The sequence below is a fragment of the Toxorhynchites rutilus genome, chromosome 2 (genome assembly GCF_029784135.1).
Source record: "Toxorhynchites rutilus septentrionalis strain SRP chromosome 2, ASM2978413v1, whole genome shotgun sequence".
Classification (NCBI taxonomy): Eukaryota; Metazoa; Arthropoda; class Insecta; order Diptera; family Culicidae; genus Toxorhynchites; species Toxorhynchites rutilus.
In genome coordinates this window covers 62,547,901-62,568,812 of record NC_073745.1, presented here as the reverse complement: position 1 = coordinate 62,568,812, position 20,912 = coordinate 62,547,901, and the positions used below count along the sequence as shown (strand labels likewise).

Below are 20,912 nucleotides of genomic sequence, written 5' to 3'. Positions count from 1 at the left end.
CATAGAGTTAAGAAAAATGTTAATATAGTAATAAAAACTACATAAACTACATCGTGATGTCCAAAGAACAAGAATTTATTCGAATATTTTAATTTAGAATGTTAGTTGTAGTTGGAAGGATAATTTGAAGCAAATATTCCGTCTCGAAAAAAAACCGTAAGAATGTGGTAATAAACAATGGTACGTTCGGATCAGATTAAAATTTCAATTTTCATTCACTATTCATGATGAACTATTTATATCAGTATTTCACACACTTAATCCACATTGTATAAAATTAACTGGTTCCGTGAACCAACTCTTCCTATACTATGTCCATTTGGTGAGAAAACACAATTCACGTAGTTCGCCCAAATTAGACTCATATAAATTAAAAATAATCTACAGTTGCTAAATCCATCTAGCAAGATTCTAAAAATAATCGTTAAAATACTCTACCTCTTTTGTCATTCATTCCTGGGAAGCCAGTGGAGCCTTTGGGATTGGCTTTTCCACCCTTCCCTTGGCCTCCTCTCAGAGATTGATGTTTGCATAATCAGGTTCATTTTCACCCCGCACATACACGGTGCCATGTTTAGCCATGTACTTCTTGATGAACTCCCGCGCCTTGGTTCTGACGGAATCTGTCACCTCCAGCTCGTGAACAGTATTGTCACAATGTTTGAGCTCTTTCAGTAGCACAAAATGTGTCAACTGCAATTATTTTACAATGATTAGTATTCGGGATAAAGAGAACATGTTCAGAAGAATGTTATTACCTTCCGAGCGAGATGTTTGAAGTCCTCGGTGTTAGTGATCCGTCCGTTCTGACAGGATTCCTTCCGGTAAGCGCTCAAATGCTGCACAATCACACCAGCTATTTCGCCTCGAAACTTCTCCTTGATTTTCCTAGCCTCATCGCTGTTAAGATCCGACTTGTCGGATCGTTTCCGTTTGGCGACTTTCGAAGAGCCGGTACCCAGCGACGAAGATGCTGCCGATGAAGATGACCCACCCAAGCTGGAGCTTTCGGCTGTTTTTGCGGCCCGCTTCTTACCCAACCGTTGTTTCACCTTCTGCCATTCCTCGTAGGGGGAAATCTTTTTCTTCTTCGTCAGAATATCCAACTCGTCCACGATGCACTTGTCCTCGACAATTTTGTGCGATACAACTAAATCGTCATCGATGAGCGAACTTTCCGTTGCGCTCTTGTCCAGATTGTCACCCGAGTACGATCCACTGAATGGGCTGTCCGAAAGCGATTTATCCAACATGCTGCGTGCCCGCAACCGCTTGGCCTCCTCTTTACGCCGTCGAAGTTTCTCTTTGGTTTCTTTGTAGCGCTTCATCTCCATCTGGCCGTACAGTTTGTCCTCCTCGGTGCGGGGCTAAAGAGGAAGAAAAAATACACAGATTGAACGAATTCTGTTGAAGTGAGAGAATCATTATCACACTTACACTGATAACCCGCTCCTGGACCAGCTTATTGCTGTGCTTACGCTTGCGATGCTGTAGCAGTTCTTCGGCAGTTTTTTCGAGATTATCACCAAACAGTTTCTCCGCACTGTTACTACCGTGTGGCGAAGAATCACCCGCCTCCAAATCCTTGATGGTTTTCGACAGGTCATCGTTCATATCATCCGGTTTCGCAAGAACATCATCTGCAAATGGAAAGAAACAGCCTAATTATTTGGTTGTTCGAGGAATTATTTAGTTAATTGTTGTGTTTTTTTTATGTGGGCAATTCTTAAAGTCATAAAAAACACGTTACGTGATTTATGCGCCACCCTGTAGTATATTAGTACACTGAATGCTTACTTTTACGCGATTGATACGCGCCCAAAAAAAATCGCATAATTTCGGGCAAATCACGTAAAAAATTGCGTAATTTCGATAGAATCGCGTAAAAAAAGATTGCCCCATCATCAGCGTGCGCTCTGGATTTCTTTTCTTCTCTTTCCCTTCCCAACGAGCGAAGATAGGTAGTGACAAATCGCGTAACTTCGAGAGAATCGCGTGAAATAAAATCACGATTCGCGATCGATTACTAACGATGCCTACTTAATTTCAATGAGTGAATGAATGAAACGCATTTCGATGTGCTTATTCCTCCTGGAAATCCATCACTATTTTCACAATAACGGAACACGAGGTTCAATATCGTTAACGTTAATTTCAATTAAAGAAATGAACTCCAATTGGTCGATTTTTTTTTCACTGCAGAAAACATGCGTGAAAGATTTCCTATTTTTATTCAATACACTCCAACTGATTCTATCATTCTAACTTGGGTGGAGACGAGCACAACGAAATAAAGACAGCTCAAATCTGGAGAGTTATACGCACAAAAAATGAACCTTTGTTTTTTACATGAGTTAAATGTAGACTATTATTCATTTTTTCTACTAGTTCTGTAGTTGTACTTCTTAAAACATTTAATTAGCTAGAACAATGCAATTTATAAACGCCCGTCGCTTTTGTTGAATTACGACTGAGAAGTGCTGCAAAAGATAAGAAACTGGATTCATTATTACAATTAAAAGTCATCTCGAATGATCCCTAAACGCTAATACAAAACGAGTTATTTTAATTTTTATTTGGATCAATTTTACAAAACTGTCATGATCTTTTCTTGCAATACCTTACGGCTTACGGCCACCTTTTGTGCATTTTCCAAAAACAATTCGTTTCAACTCGCGAAATTTCGCTTCTGCTTCTCGTAGCTGTTTCATTCACTTTAATTCTTTGCGCAAAAGTTTTTTTCTTCTGACTTTTCATGTCTTCTGAGAATGAGAATTTCGAATTCGTTGACTTTTTTATAGATGCTTTTCGTCCAAATTGAAACATAGCATCATAAACTTGTCGCAAGGCACAAACGTTTTTTGACGCATGTTTTTAAAAAAACTTTCGGTGTTAATGGAAAAGCTCGTTGCACAGTGAGGCGATTCCATACAAAGGCTGGCCAAGCAAAAAAGTGCCGTTTAATGCGAAAAAACATGGTTTTTACATGATTTCGGGATGCTGAGCACTAATCTGGCATCCATTTTTTATTCGGGGCCGTCCATAAAGCACGTTATCATTTTTTTTTGGATTTTATGGCACTCTCTTCTACGCATACTTTTTTACATACTTTTCTATATAATTTTATGATCTTGGAGCACAAACAAACTCACTGGGTGTGGAAAAAGATCACTCAAAATGTTTCGTTTATATCACGTTTTTCGAAAAATAAGGAATAATATGAAAGGTTCAACTCAGCGATAAATTATTGAACAAAACATGAGAATTAGGCAAAAAAATACATTCTTAAGCATTCGCGTCAATTGTAGTGATCAGCCGTATTCAAAGCGATTACAGAAAAGTTTCTTACTGCGTAATTTATAGCGTATACCACCTATTTCATTTGAAACTACCTAGTATTACTACTTCCATTCCAAATATGCGTTAATCTGAGCGACTTTCTCTTACATTGTTTTAAATGAGATGCCAAATATACTTGAAATTTTGACATGAAATTTTTAATAATAAAAATTTATAATTTGTTAGCTTGACTTTTTCAAGAAACTGAATACAGCGACTTATCCAAAGCACAAAGCACAAAGCACTAAACAACAGCAGTTGAAGGTCAAATTCTATATTTTACTTTTAAGGAAAATACAGTGAGCTAGAAACGTTTGTATACATCTGGTTTCTCAATGAACGAGAATATCACAATGTTATTTCTTGTAAAATGTTTGAAATAATGAAAACTAGAAGCATTCCCATTTTCCCAACCGTTCTGTCAATAACGGGCAAATTATGCAGCCGCGATTATAGAAACAGCGAAGGGGATATCGAAAAGAGAATATTTGCGACGTAAACTGCGAGGGTGGCACAGTAAGTACGCTGTCCCTAGCGTATAAATATTGCATATTCTCTGAGGAAAATTTTGTCATGGCATCGTTTGATGTGATTTGGGAATGATCGAGAATGAGTTTGAGTTAGTTTTCGTCACAAAGGCTCTTCTCAGGGCTAGAGACGAATAAACTTTAAAGTTTAAAGTGTCTACAATTCAATAGGAAGGAAGGAAAGAACATTTTCACGCAGTGAAAAAAGAGAAAATTGGGTACATTTTACAGTTTTTTTTTTGACAAAGGCGTGAATGAAGTTTATGTTTTTTTTCCCAAAATATATTTTTTATTAAGGCACATGTGGCGTTAGCCTGACGGGGCCGGGAGTTCAATACTTTGACAATTTTTCTTATTATCTATGTTAGTAATATGTAACCGATTACTCGCGGTTGGCTCGAGGTTAGTATTACAAGTGTTTTCGTAATTCGGATGTTGCTGTCTCCAATGCTCTGTACGTGTGCCTGACACGGGATACTTCCTATTGGGATGCAGCTGACCATTAATCAGCAACGCTCCCTAGTCTGTACCCCATATCTAGCGTGGTGCGTCTTTCTCGACTCGAGGAATCCAGGATAGAATGGTCATTAGCCGGCGCAATCATCAGCTCGTGTAGAGTTGTCATGAGCGGTACAACCTTTGGCTCTTGTTGAATGATCAGTGGACTGCACAACCTTCGGCCCGTGCATCTGTAAAGAGTGTGTGTATGTATTGCCGCGACTAAGTAAAAGTTTATCGATCGGATAGGAGGGATATGAAACGGGGACACAACGAAGGAAACATCATTAAACGTTGACATCGGCGTTTCTGAGGAACAGGTATAGATGAAGCAGAAGATCAGGATCCCGGCTACCTAAGATATCCCGGACGGGGATATCCGATTGTCTGCCTTGTGCTCTCAGTGCTCTAGAGAGCTGAGAGCGAGCAGCATGGAACCGGATACACGACCAGACAACATGCTCAATGTCGTGGTAGCCATCGCCACAATCACAAAGATTGTTTGCTGCGAGCCCAATGCGATAGAGATGCGCGTTTAGGTTGTAGTGATTGGACATAAGCCGAGATATCACGCGAATGAAATCACGACCTACATTCAATCCCTTGAACCATGCACTCGTCGAGACCTTAGGGATAATCGTGTGTAACCAACGACCGAACTCATCTTCACTCCACATGCGCTGCCAACTAACGAGTGTGTCCTGACGAGGAATGTGAAAAAATTCATTATAGGCAATTTGCCTTTCAAAAAGTGTGCCTTCTGAAGCGCCCACCTTAGCTAGCGAGTCCGCTTTCTCATTCCCCGGAATCGAGCAATGAGAGGGAACCCATGCTAAGGTAATCTTGAATAATTTTTCGACCAAAACACTTAATAGATGTCTTATTCTTGTTAGGAAATAAGATGAGCGTTTATCAACTTTCATTGAGCGGATTGCCTCTATTGAGCTGAGACTGAGACTGAGAAAAATAAAATAATGGTCGATGGGCAGTGTTTCAATGATCCCTAGAGCATAGTATATCGCACCCATTTCTGCGACATACACGGAACAAGGATCTTTGAGTTTGAAAGAGGCACTGGAATTTTCATTGAAGATGCCGAAGCCAGTGGACCCGTTTATGTATGAACCGTCAGTAAAGAACATTTTATCAGATCCAACTTTCCCATATTTTTCCGAAAATATCGACGGAATAACATTGGAGCGTAGGTGATCTGGTATTCCATGGATTTTTTGTCGCATGGACAGATCAAAAATGACAGAGGAATTGCAAAAGTATGGGAAGCAAACTTTGTTGGAGATGCCTGGTGAAGGGTGGACGTCGTGGGTAAGGTACTCATGGTATAAAGACATAAAACTTGACTGAGGAGTCAGTTGTAGTAGATTTTCGAAGTTATCAATCACCAATGGATTCATGATCTTGCAACGGATGAGAAATCTGTAGGATAATTCTGTGAACCGAAGAGTAAGCAGGGGTACTCCTGCCAAAACTTCGAGACTCATCGTATGTGTCGAATGCAAACACCCCATGGCTATACGCAAGCAACGATATTGTATTCTCTCCAGCTTGAGAATATGAATCCTGGCAGCTGATCGGAAGCAAAAACTGCCATATTCTAACACTGATAATATCGTTGTTTTGTACAACTGAATGAGGTCTCCTGGATGGGCACCCCACCATGTTCCGGTAATTGTTTGGAGAAAATTGATTCTTTGCTGGCATTTCTGTTTCAAATACGCAATGTGTCTCCCCCAGGTACACTTAGAATCAAAATATACACCCAGGTATTTGAAAAACATAGAGTGTTGGATCGTTTTGCCGGATAGGTGAAGCTGGAATTGGGCGGGTTCGTGCTTCCTAGAAAAAACGACCATTTCAGTTTTCTCCGTAGAGAATTCGATACCCAGCTTGAGGGCCCACGTGAACAGATTGTTCAGGGTATCTTGCAACGACTTTTGTAGAACGACGGGATTAGTACCCGTGATGGAAATAACTCCATCGTCTGCAAGTTGTCTCAACGTGCAGTCTCTAGTTAGACAATCATCCATATCATTGACGTAAAAACTGTACAAGAGGGGGCTTAGGCGGGAGCCTTGTGGTAGGCCCATAAAACTGTAACGAGAAGATTTCGAGCTGCCATGAGAGAAAATCATGTGCTTTTCTGACAGTAAATTGTACAGGAAATTATTGAGAATTGGTGAAAGTACACGATTATGAAGCTTCTCTGAGAGAATTTCCATGGAAACTGAATCAAATGCCCCTTTGATATCGAGAAAAACGGAAGCCATTTGTTCTTTGCGAGCAAATGCGATTTGGATTTCAGAAGATAGCAGCGCGAGACAATCATTCGTCCCTTTACCTCGGCGGAAGCCAAACTGCGTATTTGACAGCAAATTGTTCGTTTCGACCCACTTGTCCAAACGAAGTAGAATCATTTTCTCTAACAATTTGCGAATACAGGATAACATTGCAATCGGCCTATACGAGTTGTGATCGCAAGCCGGCTTGTTGGGTTTTTGTATGGCTATCACTCTCACTTGTCTCCAGTCATGCGGGACAATATTCAGCTCCAGAAACTTGTTGAACGGGAAGATTCTTCAACAAGTTGAATTTAATCTTGTCCGACCCCGGAGCTGAATTGTTACATGAGAGGAGGGCAATTGAGAATTCTACCATCGAAAAATTCTCATAATCGCATTGGAGCGGAATATCGCGTACGACGCTTTGTGCAGGAACAGAATCGGGACAAACCTTCCTTGCAAATTTGAAAATCCAACGGTCAGAGTATTCCTCACTTTCATTGGTATGGTTCCAGCCACGCATTCTCCTAGCCGTATTCCAAAGAGTACTCATAGCGGTCTCCCTTGACAAACCATTGACGAATTTCCGCCAATATCCACGCTTTTTTGCTTTAATCAGAACTTTTAGTTTGGCTTCTAGAGCTTGGTACTTTCGAAACCATTCCACTAATCCAGTTTTCCTGAATTTTTTGAAAGCGGATGATTTTTCAAGGTAGACCTTTGAACATTCCTTGTCCCACCAAAGTGATGGAGGACGACGTCGGAAAGTGGTAGCCGGTACACGTTTCTTTTGAGCTTGAAGTGCGCTATCGTAAATCAAACTTGATATAAAATTATACTCTTCAAGGGGAGGAACTTCATGCATCGAAATGAATGCTTCAGATATTAATTCTGCAAATTTTCTCCAGTCAATATTCTTCGTGAGGTCATACGCAATATCGACTAACTCACTAGATTTTGATTCATTGGCGATCGATAAAATTATTGGTAGGTGATCACTACCGTGGGGATCTTGGATTACCTTCCATGTGCAATCCATGGATAATGAAGAAGAGCAGAGAGATATGTCTAGCATGCTTGCCCGTGCAGGAGGGTTGGCTATCCTAGTTGCTTCCCCAGTATTTAAAACTGTCATGTTGAAGTTGTCGCACAGATCATAAATCAACGTGGCACGGTTGTCATCGTAGAGTGACCCCCATGCTGTTCCATGGGAGTTGAAGTCACCTAAGATTAACCGCGGCTCCGGCAATGCCTCGATAATATCAAAGAACTGATGGCGGCCTACCGTAGTCCTGGGAGGAATATATATCGAGGCAATGCAGAGGTCTTTGCCATTGATTTGTATCTGGCAAGCGACAACTTCAATGCCTGTAATCGATGGGATAGTGACTCTATAGAAGGAGTGACGTTTTCTGATCCCCAATAGTACGCCACCAAACGAGTCGTTACGATCTAGGCGACTAATGTTGAAATCGTGAAAATTCAGCTCGTCGGCTGAACAAAACCATGTTTCACAGAGAGAAAATACATCACAGTTAGAACTGTGAACTAAAAATTTAAATTGGTTTATGTTGTCGATACTAAAACTGCTAATTACATGCAATTTTGGTTTCGTCGATTCCGTTCAGACATTTTTGATGTTAAAGATTCACCTCGCACAGGCAAGTTCGTCCACGAAAATGTAGATAAAATTACAGAAAGAATCAAAGTTGACCGGCATGTTAGTAAACGTAGCAGCACCTAGAATTTAAACATCGACAATAAAATTGTTTTAAACCTTTTGCTCAAAGGTAGATTCAAAAAGAAGCTCGATGTTTTGGTGCCACACCAATTAACACCAAAAAAGATAATGAATCGAATTTTCATCTGCGAAGCCTAGGCCAAACGGAATGAAACTGACAGAATTCTTAAACAGATGGTGACTGGGGATGAGAAATGGGTTACATACCACAATATTGTGCAAGAACGATCGTGGTTAAATCATGGAGAAGCAGCTCAAACGTTAGAACGGTGGAATGCCACTGAATTTGAAATTGAATTTGGTATTATGTTTCTTTTTCGAGTTAATATTATCAGTGTACACCAAGGTTTTTTTACGCAGGGGATGCGTACCTCGAAAAAAACGAAAAAAGCGATAATTGGAAAATCCACGTAAAAAAACCGCGTTAATTCGAAAATCCACGTAAAAAAACCATGTTAATTGGAAAATCCGCGTAAAAAACCATGTCACCTAATGATAGATACAGAGGCGACGCGTGACCAACTGAGCTACCTATTCAATTTCACTTGCATTATTAAAACAACAGTATTGCGATGACAGATTTTGACATTTTTATTTCTCAATATTTATTATCGCTTTACATAGGGACTGTGCCAGTAAATTCCCATTCTTATATTTTGTTTTGTTTGTTTAAAGGTGTCAGTAGGAGCTTATTGACAGGAGCAAAGAGTTGATATTATGATCTGCGCAAGTAAGTAGGCCGCTCATGAAAGTGAAAAAAGGAAATCGAATGTTGATCACGAATGGAATCATTAGGATTTGGGTTATTTTCTTAAGAAAACTTTTTTTATGCGCGATAGGGACCACATAACAAAAAGTTTTTATCAAACTGTTTAGCGAACACGATTATTTTTTGTGCGGTTCCTATCACCCGCACAAAAACAGGTTTTCCTGTATAACAAAAAAATCCTACGGTCAACTATGAGCGCAAACTTATTAATGATTTTCTCATAAAATAAAGACATCTGCCTTATGTCCTGAACGTAATCTTTTTCCACAGTCATCACCATAATTCCGAATAACCATTTCTGGTCAGATCTCGACCGCAAATAATTCTTAATCCGTCGAACAACGCAACTGTAAAGTTCTTTCAACGGATGCCGTTGTATTAGGCAATGTCAATATCATTCTGGCCAGCCGTTTCGGAAAAGGTTTGATGCAGGTTTTGTTCAACGATAATCGGAATAATGACTATAATTTAAAAAGAACCGTCAGCATATTACAAAGCTTCGCTTCATCGAATTTCGAGTGGTATGAAATAAGCATTTTCAAATTCCCAGTAGGTAACGCGCCATCGAAGTCGATAAATTTGTCGTGATTCAACAAAGCGTCGAATTTGTAGTCATCTAGTTCCCTAAACCGTTTCGTCATTTCGTCAATAGTTTTGTCTATAATCGATTCATATAAACGACGACAAGTGATGACGTTAATGTCATTCATAGTTTCGCCAGATACATCAGTTGCATCTTTGAGCGTACTATCGAAATGATGATCTGCTTTGAGATCCTCTACAGAAGCAAGGCAAGCCTTGACGATACGCACAAATTCTATTACGTCTGATTCCTTTTTTTTCAAAATTGATAAAGAACATCCGTATGTGCAAAAATATTCGCAAAAAGTTTTAGCAAGAATACAGTGTTGAACTCAAGCATAAATGCATCTGCATGTAGTAAAAGTTTCAGCATCAAAGACACTGTCGCCAAGGTAAATCTCACACAAACATTCATTGCTAGGTTCATAATTCATATCATTTATTTTTGCTAACATTTGGTATTTTGGTCTCCATAAATTGCTTCAATGTCTCGCTGCGTTTTGATGACTGCGAGAAAAATGCAGCAAGAGATGAGATCGTATTGAAAAACCTTGACGCTTTCTTGTTGTTTGTGCACGAGTGAAGCAAAACCAAGTTCAATACGTGTGCACGACAGTGAATATATCCAGTGAATAACCGTTGTTTCAACAATGTTTGCACACCAGATTTATCTTCGGACATTACAGTAGCGCCATCATAGCTCTGGGTCACAATTTTGTCAGCATTAAGACCAAAGTACGCAGCTATTTCATCCACATGTCCGGCCAATGCAGCGGAGGTTTTGAAACGTAAGCAGACATACGTGTACTATATGTACCGGGTTCAAGTTGTCTAATGAACAAAATCGAAAAAACGCTTGAATTAAATCCGTACATTAACGAAAAACTCCACCACATCCACAGAAAAAATGAATGAATTTGTTCGTTTATTTATTTACATCACGCTCGCTCGGGGTGTTTGGTGCTGTGTACTCTCGCGGTCTCGTGTCCTTTTTTTTCAAATTTTAATGACGTCAGGAATAGAATGAAAAACATCGGTTTTGTTCAGCAGAAATATTGAACCGAAAATGTCGTTTTTACGCAAGGCGGCGCATTATAGTAGTGATCGTTTCATACGTAATTGACTGTGTTTGCCCTGTGTTTGGATGACGGCGGGTTCAGATGAATGGTTTGAACCCGTTAGTCATTACTGCTTATTTCGTATTATTAAGGCTGTGTTGCGCGCGGATTGAGGTGTATTCAAATGTAATTATCAGATTATATTCATCGCGGTGGATTTGAGTTCCACCAAAATAGAAAATATAATAAGGATATTCGGGATAACATGGATTTCACAAAAAAAAAATTACCTTCGATAATTCCTCATCCATGTTACAAATGTGAAATAATATACATTTTATTCTGAGATTGTCTATCTGTCCTATGAATAGTTTCAACAGGCGGACAAGACGCCTCTGGATAGATATCAAATACTACGTTGAACGGATGTAAAAAGTTGAGTGTTGCTCGCTTCCGAAAACCCGTAGTTTTTTCCTGCAATTTCGGGTTACTGGTGGCTATAGTTCGGTTTTCCTTACGAATGAGATCATCTGGTGTTGCTAGAAGATTCCCTTGTAATTTTTACTCTAGTGCCGATGCACGTGCAGTACCACTGTTGGACCGTCCAGAGCTAAGTAGACAGGGAAATCCATTTACGAATAACTACCCGTAAAAACCCCGTCCCGTTATACCGCCCGGTGAGTTACCCGTTACCCGTTACCCAACACCCAAAATCCACGTAAGAATCGTGATAAGGTGCGGCACTCATTTCCTTCATAAGCGCTAAACTCCGTTTCGAAATGCGAAATGCCAAACCAGGGCTAACGGCCAGCAAGGTTCCACTGTGTATTTGGTGATACTTGAAAGGAATCATTTATTATCAGTTAATTCCGTATGGCCAAACACTAAGTTTAGATTTCTACTGTAAACAACTGAACCGTTTGAAGCTAGCGCTTGACCAGAAACGGCCATAATTGGCCAACCGAAGAGGTATTGTGTTCCATCAGGACAACGGAAGACCACACACTTTTTAGTGACTTGCCAGAAATTCCGGGAGCTTGGTTGGGAAATTTTAATGCTTCCAAGTTATTCCGAATCTGACACAAGTGTTCACTACCTTTTTCTCGCATTGCAAAACTTCTTGAGTGCTATGAAAATGGGATCAAGAGATGATTGGGAAAATCGATCATATGAATTTTGCGCCAATTAAAACCAAGACTTCTATGAGAGAGGCATTGTGAAGCTTCCTTTGAAATAGCAACAAATTATATAACAAAACGGTGCATATTTGACCCAAATCGGACAACCTAACTATCTTAAATAACGTTTTGAATTTCCCGCAAATATAATGGATTACTTTTTCTCCAACCTATTATTTGCCTGTTCATCCCTCTGAACAAACTAGTCAAATACCTTTTTTTTTGTATCATTAAATTTCTAATTACTGCAATAATCAAAATTCTAAACGACGGGATTGCATTTTTTCCAGATTGGTGACGACATTCTTTGATGTTCCCTGATTTTCAAGATTTTTTCAGGTAGTCGACACCCTGTTCAAGATAATCGTTTGGTTTTTAGTTAAAGATATAAAGACAAACACTCACCCAAATTAAAGCTCGATTGTTGCTTTTTCTTCTTCTTCCGCAACTGTTCCAACTGGACGTTTAAATGCTCCTCTTCGGAATCCTCTGTGTCGGTTGTGCTGGCATCGGAACTCATCGAGATGTCTTCATCGCGCAAACCCCGTCCTGGAGCATACGGGTTATCCTTTTTCGGTGGTTCCCACTGAGGTATACGGTCCTTAACGTGGTAATAGTACAGCCGCCCTCGGTCATCGATGGCAAACTTCCAGAGGGACGGCAAATCCATCGGCGGTAGTTCGTAGTCTTCCGGATTTGTTGGCATTGGCGGTGGCAGCACTTTGAAATAAACATGACTTGGAGGCGTCGGCAGGAGCCGATCATCTGCGGAAAAATATTCTCCCGTGGCGGGATTCATCTTCGCTGGAACGTCCATCGGGGAAGTGATGTGCGGATTCAAACCGAACTTCATGCAATTGTTTTCGTGCTGCATCCAGAGCTCCTTGTTCCTTCGCTCGGCCTCCTCGTGGGCGACCTTCATTTCGAACAGCTGTCGGCGCTGTTGCTTCGACATATTGTCCATCTTCATCATCGGACTGACAGTGCTGAGGGGACGCTTCATTTTGTGGTAACCCAGCAGATCCCGATCGTCCACCGATTTACGGCGTTTCAACTCACGCGAACGCTCGGTGTATCGACTGGACGAATGCCGCTGAGAAGTTTGATCATCGTCTCCTAGACCAAGCGCTTTGTAGCGCAGATCAGCCTCCCGTTCGTGCTCTTTCATCTGCTCTATCCGTTCTTTTTTGGGAATGCGGAAAACTTCTTTTAAATTGACCCAGCTAATGAGCAATTTACAGGAAAGAATACGGATTTGCGTGACGAGGCGTTTCTCTTCAGGGGCGTTTTCGTCCTCCGGTTCAGGAATCTGAATCGAATCTATCAGACTTGCTGCCGATGTTATTGCATCGGTGATCGTGCTGGCCGCCGGCGGTTTTTCCTTCTCGGCTTCCTTCTCCACGCATGTGCTACTGATGATCTCCTTCAGTCGGCCAAGATCAGCCAATTTCAATAGCTCCGGCATATTTTTCAACACCTCAGCGTTGCCAACAACATCCTGCTTTTTCGCTTCGGAAGAGCTATCGCTGCCTGCTCCATTACTATCACTCGGCGAGCTTGTACTCGAGGTGTCCTTCTCTTTCTCCTTCTCCACCTCCTTTTCCTTTTCCTTGGTCTTCTCAATTTTAGCCCACTTTTCCATGGTTTGTAAGATCTTGCTGTCCTTCAGCATTGTTTTGTTTGGAATGGGTAACCGATCGAGGGTATCCAATATTTGGATGCGAAATTTTAGATCTTCGATCGATTCGGTGGACTCGCATATCCACCCGTACAGTAGCCTCAGACCGTGGTAATCCAGGAAGAGCCGACGGCAAGGCAACTCTCCACTTTGCAGTATTATGAGCAACCGACTTCGGGATTTGATATCCTTGGCCCGAACCATCAACCGTGAAAGCTTCAACGTTTGCGCTTGATTCTTCAGCCCGGTCTTCAGCAGATTGTTGATCTCCTGCTCCAAATCGGGATCTTCGTGAATTTGCGGGCGTCGCTTCTTTTGGCGCTCAACACGTTTGCGAACCTTCTTCGGCTTTGGTTCGGGTGGTTTAGTCTCCACGGTTGGTTCAGTGGGTTCTGCCGTTTCCGGTGGTACACTTTCGACTATTGGCGTGATAAGATCCGCGGTTTCTTCCCGCTTTTCGGAATCAACAATCTTCTCTACGGGCTCAACGACAGGGGGAGCGACCGGAGGAACAACTTCTGGTGGTATCTCTTCTTCCTCTTCGCTTTCTTCAATTTCTTCGTCATCTTCATACTCCGATTCTCCGTCACTACCCGGATCGCCGCCGATCCAGCCCGTACAGGATTCCGCCTCACAGTAGCACTTCTGAGCCCTTCTTCCATAACGTTGGAACTGATAGTCGAATGTGATTTCATCCCCCGGCATGATATATTTGGTGCTGAAGAATCCTATCCGAAGCTCTCCGTTTACCGTCCACTTTTGAGTTTCCGCGTTCGGTTCGCACGAATGGTTTATGAATCGAGATATGTTACCTTTCGTGGTAGCATCGATGATAGCATCACTTCTCAGGGCCATAAAATAATAATGCTTGTTCTTCTCCTTGGAGTACAGCTCGGCTCGTTCGTCGAACTGCTCGCTGTTCAGTACTTCCCCCACGTACTCCATTATGAATTCTCCCGGGGCAATATCCGTGCTAGCCTGAATACCGAACCCCTTCTTTTCCGTTCTGAAGACCTGGCAATTCGCATACTCTAGCTTCTGGAAGCGTTTGTTCGTGCAACGCTCCGCCACCACGCACCTTGAGCCACATTCAATCATCAGCAGTTTGTTCAGACAATCCTCACCGCAGCCAAGCTCACCACGCTCGATCTCCTCCCCCGTCAGAAAGCAATCACAAGTCATTTTCTTGGCCTCCCTACTGACAACCTTATCGCAGTGATAAACATTCTCCCGGATAGTTTCAAACCGACTCAGCTTGTCCTCCATGTCACGCAGGTACTCCTCGGACAGCTCGATGTTGGTTACCAACGCATCGAACTCTCCCCCTGCCGGGAGCTCTCCCGAATTGTCAGCCGCCGAAACAACGTTGAAGTTTCCCGTGACTGCATCCTTCAGCACTTTCGAATCGAACCCCACCGAGATGGTTGTTTTCTTGAGAAACTTGTCCCTATCCTTGACCAGCCCATGTCCGCTGGTTCTCTGCTTCTGCGAACTGATAGTTTTGATACGGGACGATCTGCGGATGTTAGCATCATCCTCTCGCTCGGATGCTTTCGAATCTTTCACGCTGTCCGTGGTCGAACTATTGTTCGAGTTGGAGTCGTCGTTGGTTGGATCCTGCGTGGGAGACGACGGAACAGTTTCCCGCGTGGGTGCTGCAATTTCCTCCTGACTATCGATCGCAGGCTTTTGTTCCATCTCTGCTGGCTTTTCGTCAGAAAGTGAAATATTTTGGAACTCTTTCAGTGCCACCTCAGGGCGGGGACCGGAAATCTGAACGGTATTGTCGAAAACTTCGGAAATTTGTTGTATTTCTTCCTCCGTTGTCGGTTCCTGCATGATTGGCTCACAGGAAACTTTAGATTCGGAAGATATCGATTCCTGAGACGAGCTTGCGATTTCAATTTCCTCTTCATTTTGGTACATTTTTCGCGAAGCTTTCGTGGCTATGCGAGGCATTTCCGGTTGCGGTTCCTGTTCCACCGGAGGTTTAACTAGAGGTATCTCTTGCATTTCGACCGGCTTAGGCATTTCCTCTGCAGGTTCCGCTTTCGGCGGTTGCACATCCACGGATGGTTCAATGATTTCTTTCGGTTTTTCCTTCTTGCTGTCCCTCTCTTTCCTGGGGAGTGATTCATCTTTGATTTTCTCATCCTTCGGGGGGCATCCCGCGATGCTTTTCCGACCTTTTGAACTTTTTGTATAATCCTTTTTGCTGCTGCTGGATGATTCCTTCGAGGATTTCGACTTGGAACTGGAAGAACTATGCTTGGCGGTAATCGGAGAGGAATCCGTCGAACGACTTTTACCAGCTTGCGATTTTCTCTTCGGATCACTGCTGCTGCTGCTGCTGCTGCCGCTCTTGCGCTTGTCCGCCGATTCGCTGCGATGCGCGTGTTTATCGGATTTGCGAGACGATTTTTCCGAATCTTTGGACCGCTTGGCATCATCGCTAGCTTTCTGCTTTATGCTTGGTTCCAGAGCTTGCAGCTCGGTGTCGAAGTTTTTTTTCGGCTTGTCCGTCGTCTGCTTGGGAACCGGAGTCGGCGGTTTTGATTCTTTCTTTTCTGCGTCAGCCAATTTCTTCTCACTCACCTTTTTCTCTGTTAGAAGATCAGCGTCGGAGCTCTTTTTGGATTTTTCCACGCTTGATTTTGTGTCCTTCTTCTCTGGGTCCGGTAGTAAATTTTTATCTGTGGTTTCCGCACGTTTTTTGTCCGAATCCGTTTTCGACTCACGGTCGGTACGTTTTTTCCCCGAATCTGATGCTCCTTCTGAACGGTACTCTTTTTTGTCAGTCTCTGATTTTGATCTGCGCTCTTTGTCCCTATCCCTGTCCTTACTGGACTTGGAAGAATCGCGTTCCTTGCGAGAAGAATCGCCTTTTCTCGCGTCTTTCGACGAAGAATCTTTGGATTCCTTTGACTTCCGGGTATCTTTGAGGGTTGCATCCTCGGGGTAATTTTTAGATTCCTTCGAAGTTTTGCTAGATTTCTTGGGGCTTTTTGATAGGGTGTCAACTACAGGTGCTGCTTTGGGCTCTACAAGTGCTTCTGTCTTTTCATCCTCTTTCGATTGTTCTTCTTTGACCATTTGCGAGGGAATTATATCTTTCGTGTCCAGTAGTATAGCTTCTTCCGACTCAGCTGTCTTGGAAGCTAAATCAGGGAGCTGCTTGGCCACTTCTGGTTTTGCTTTGGGTTCTTCCGGGAGGGAAACCGACTTAGTTCCATGTTTACGGGACTTATGCTCGACTTTGCGATCATTTCTCGAAGTGTCATCCTTTTCATCTTTCACAAATACATCAGGGCCGAGAATCGAATTCGATGACTGCTTGTCAGTTTGTTTCATTTCTACGTCTTCCAAGACAAGTGGTTCTGTCGATCCACTCAAAGTCTCTACAACTTGGTGGATCGTCTCAGTATTCGATGGTTCTGCATCTACCACCATTGGTTCGACTTTTACTTCCGTTACTTCTGGAGCATCGACTTCAGCTGATTTGCTATCATCTTTTGCCTCGCCAACCATTGGACCCCTTTTCTTACTTCTTCCTCTTCGGGGAGTCGCATCTGCTGGGGATAGTCTAGATCCGCCTCGTATCCTGCGTCTGTTCCGTGGAGGCCTCGGAACGTCTTCATATGAAACTATACTCGCAGCCGAAGTGACTTCCATCGATATTCCATCGTCATTGATTATTTCGTCAGCTTGTAGGACGATTTCAATCGCATCTTCCAACACATCTTCGATTTCGACGGTTTCCATCGGCTTTACATCACTAGACTGTTCCGAAATCATCTCCTCTTGCGCGTTCAGATCTACTATGGCAGGAACGGCGATAGAGAGTTTTTCACTGCAAGCAGCTTGGTCACTTTCGATAGTTTCAGATTTGTTAGCCGCAGCTTCTTTGCTTTTTGTACTGACGGGAACATCATCCTTTACATTTACATCCGACACAACATTCGCCACGCTGCTTCTTGTCGTTTTATACGAACGCTTGATAAATGTGGAACCAGCCGGTCGTACATTCGACTCAACCGGTGGAACCACTGGTTTAAGCTGAGCAGCCTTGGGTACTCTTCCTCGACGTTTGACAGTTGGTAAATCGTTCTTATCACCCAGTTCCGTATTAATCTCGGTTGTTGATTGGACGCTGCTATAAGCAGTTTGTTTTTCAACCACGATCGGCCTAGAAGGTCCTGCCACGGGATCAGCGAATTCTTCCTCCGGCCAACCACAAAAATCCGTGGGGGACGGACTGCCGTACTTGATAAACTCGTCATCTGTAAAGTAACTGCTGTCTATATCCAACATCAGCGTAGAATCATTTCTGTCCTCCGGAGTAGGCAATAAAATTGTTTCATCGCCAACATCCAAGAAACCGTAAAAGTCGTCTGTTTTAGTATCTTTTTTCTTACGACCTCGAGGCTCTCGATTAACCGGAGTTGTTGATCGAGTAATTCTCCTTTTCGGTTTTTCCTCCACCACTGTTTTAGAAGTGCCGACAACTTTCTCCTTTTTACTGCTGTATGTTCTCACTGGCGGTCGAATGAGCATCGGAGGCGAATCTGGAGACAACTCATCGGAGGATAAAAATACTTCGAGCTCCTTCGGTGGATTTTTCTTCGCGGAACAAGCACTACGGGCTAGTTTGACATCGGAGTACGGAACTTGAGAAGATGGCAGTGGAGCATCCACGACAAAATCACGGAACTTGTTGGTCACCTTGACCTGACGTTTTGATTTGCGCGTACCAACAATTTCCGATTTTGGCGATTTCCCACCTTCACCTTCATGAACGGTATGGGGACCACTGCTAACCGAACTGGATGCATCATCCTCCTCTTGCTTTTTGTCCAAATTAGCCTGAAGTGAACAATGAACACGTAAATGCCACAAATTGCTTCCGAATTCACTCGAAAAATACCTGCTGCAGCACTTTGATGCTACTCTCTCCAATTACAAATGCTTTCACGCTTACATCGTAATCCATTGGTTGCGGAAGGCTTTGTTCTTTCTTTGAGGTTTGGATGTCCGTTTTGGTTGAATCCTGAGTGACCACAGTATCCGGTGTGCTATCAGAACTTTCCCTCGATTTGGAGTCTTCGTCAACTATTTCAATCAGCTCCACTAACCCATCGTCACTGGATTCATCCCTATCAGCAATAGAAGGTGATTTTTTCCGTTTGCTTCTCATTGCCCTCGAAGTGCTGGACACCTGAGAAAAAAAGTAAATCAATATTTAACCAAGAAAACTATGCAAAGTAGAGCTTACGCCCTTCGCTCGCCCTCCTCTCTTGGTGGCAGACGCTGAACCTGGAGCAACTTGCTCAATCGATAATTTTTCCAGCACCACTGATGGGCTCATGTTGGATGAGATAGGATTCCCGTCGTAGAGATGCTCTGCCATCTCCGTAACTGCACCACTGCCTGAAGCAGCAGTAGCACCTTCTATTGCCGTAGTATCATCTGGCGGAGATTGATCAAGTTCGTTCACCTCCTCTTTGGGTGAAAGCGATGAATTCCTCATCGCTGCGCGCGTGGTACGAACCATTACCGCAGGAAACTTGTACCCATCGGTGCAGGCAACTTTTAGCTAGAAGTTGGCACCCAACTATGCGTCCTAATTGGAAATAGCTCAATGCAAGTTGTGATTATTGATCGGACACTGAAAAGCACTTCCAGCAAAGACAAATGGCGGCCATCGTTTTTCACAGTTCACACCTCACTCGCACACCAGTGCAAGTATTATGATGCGAATGCAGTAGAAAATTGTCAAAATCGCCAAAATAAAACATTCACCCGGCACTGAAATGAATTAATACTATCGCAATTTTGTAATATGTTTCGGAAGGGTCCAGGAGTGTCCACATATAACGTGAACAGAAAAAGCATTATTTTAAAATCTTCCTTCCCCTCCGTGGATAAGCGGGGATATTTTTTCGGATCATGAAAATAAATGAATTGCGCATATACATATTGTGTGGCTTCGAGTTAGACCCTTTTAGATGTGCCCTTTTGTGATTTGACATTTTAATAAGATCCTTTTCGATTTGTTTTGTTCTGATATTATTGTTTTGATATCATTATTAACATTCAAAGTGTGTTTCGAAAACGGTGCGGTTGAATATGTATAATTTTCGGCAAAAGAAAGCATGGCCACACAAGAGATAGAGTGTCGGAAGACATTTCTGCAAGTCTAAACAATCATACAGTGAATAATTTTTACTATCTCAATTCTTATTAAATTTGTTTGTTCTAGGTTCGTTATTCTAGAAGAGAGTACACATTGTGATACTCACCCTTTTTCCGGATCCCGATTGGGTTTGAAATTAGCAAAATGTTGCATATTGTAACCCATTCGACTTCGAATTATTTCGAGCAAAGATGCCAAATTCCCAGACATGTTCGTAATTTTACTGATATTTAATTTTCGTCGCAAACTCTATTCTGTTGCAGACTTATATTTTCAGTTGCAGACTGCAGGGATAAGGTATTTTTCTTTTTTATAGTTACTTGCGCTAACAACCTCTTCTTTTAGACATCACTTTGCGATTCTAACGGTTAAAAAGGTAGCTGGCGGATATTTATACCTGTCAACATTTTCGTAGCAGACTTTAAAAAAATTTAAATCCGGAATTTTCTTTCATTTGAAAATGTAAAACATTGCGTAATTTCGGTTGATTTTATTGTTTAAATGATAGTTTTCAGATGTCAGAACCAACTAGAGATATGGAAACCTTTGCGTTCCAAGCTGAGATCGTTCAGTTGATGTCGCTTATCATCAACACGTTCTATCGGAACAAAGAAATATTCCAACTTTTCTTATGCTCTCGACAAAATTATAAATCGCTCATCGAACCCTTAAAATTGGACAGCGGCGGGTAGCTGTTTATCAAGCTCATTTTAAACAAGGAAGCTGGAACTCTGACTAACAACATACTTGTATCGGAATGACCAAAATCGATCTGATCTATAATCTTTGTACGATCGCCAAGTTCGGAACGAAAGCGTTAATGGAAGGTTTGCAAGCCGGAGCTGACATATCGAAGATTGCTAGCAACTGTTTCCATTTGCAGGATGCTGTCTTTAATAATTATTATAATAAAATTGAGAATTTGATAGATATAAGCGTTAATATTTTTTATTTTCTTTATTGTTTCTTAGCTTTTTTATTCTTCGGCTCATCTTCATGGACAAATATTGCCTTCGGTTGCATTTTAGAGTAGGCTGGATCAATCCAATTAG

The 20,912-nt window shown here is 42.2% G+C and overlaps 1 protein-coding gene across 1 annotated transcript; it reads right to left on the bottom strand.

Moving 5' to 3' along the window:
- Positions 1 to 208: 208 nt before the first annotated feature.
- On the bottom strand, positions 209 to 19,397 carry LOC129766482 (probable histone-lysine N-methyltransferase CG1716). Its single transcript, XM_055767016.1, has 6 exons — positions 18,940 to 19,397; positions 18,592 to 18,882; positions 12,395 to 18,530; positions 1,438 to 1,640; positions 759 to 1,367; positions 209 to 693 (listed from the first exon to the last, which is right to left on the bottom strand). Exons 1-6 carry the CDS (start codon positions 19,216 to 19,218, stop codon positions 514 to 516), a joined length of 7,698 nt encoding a protein of 2,565 aa, XP_055622991.1. The 5' UTR covers positions 19,219 to 19,397; the 3' UTR covers positions 209 to 513.
- Positions 19,398 to 20,912: the final 1,515 nt, after the last annotated feature.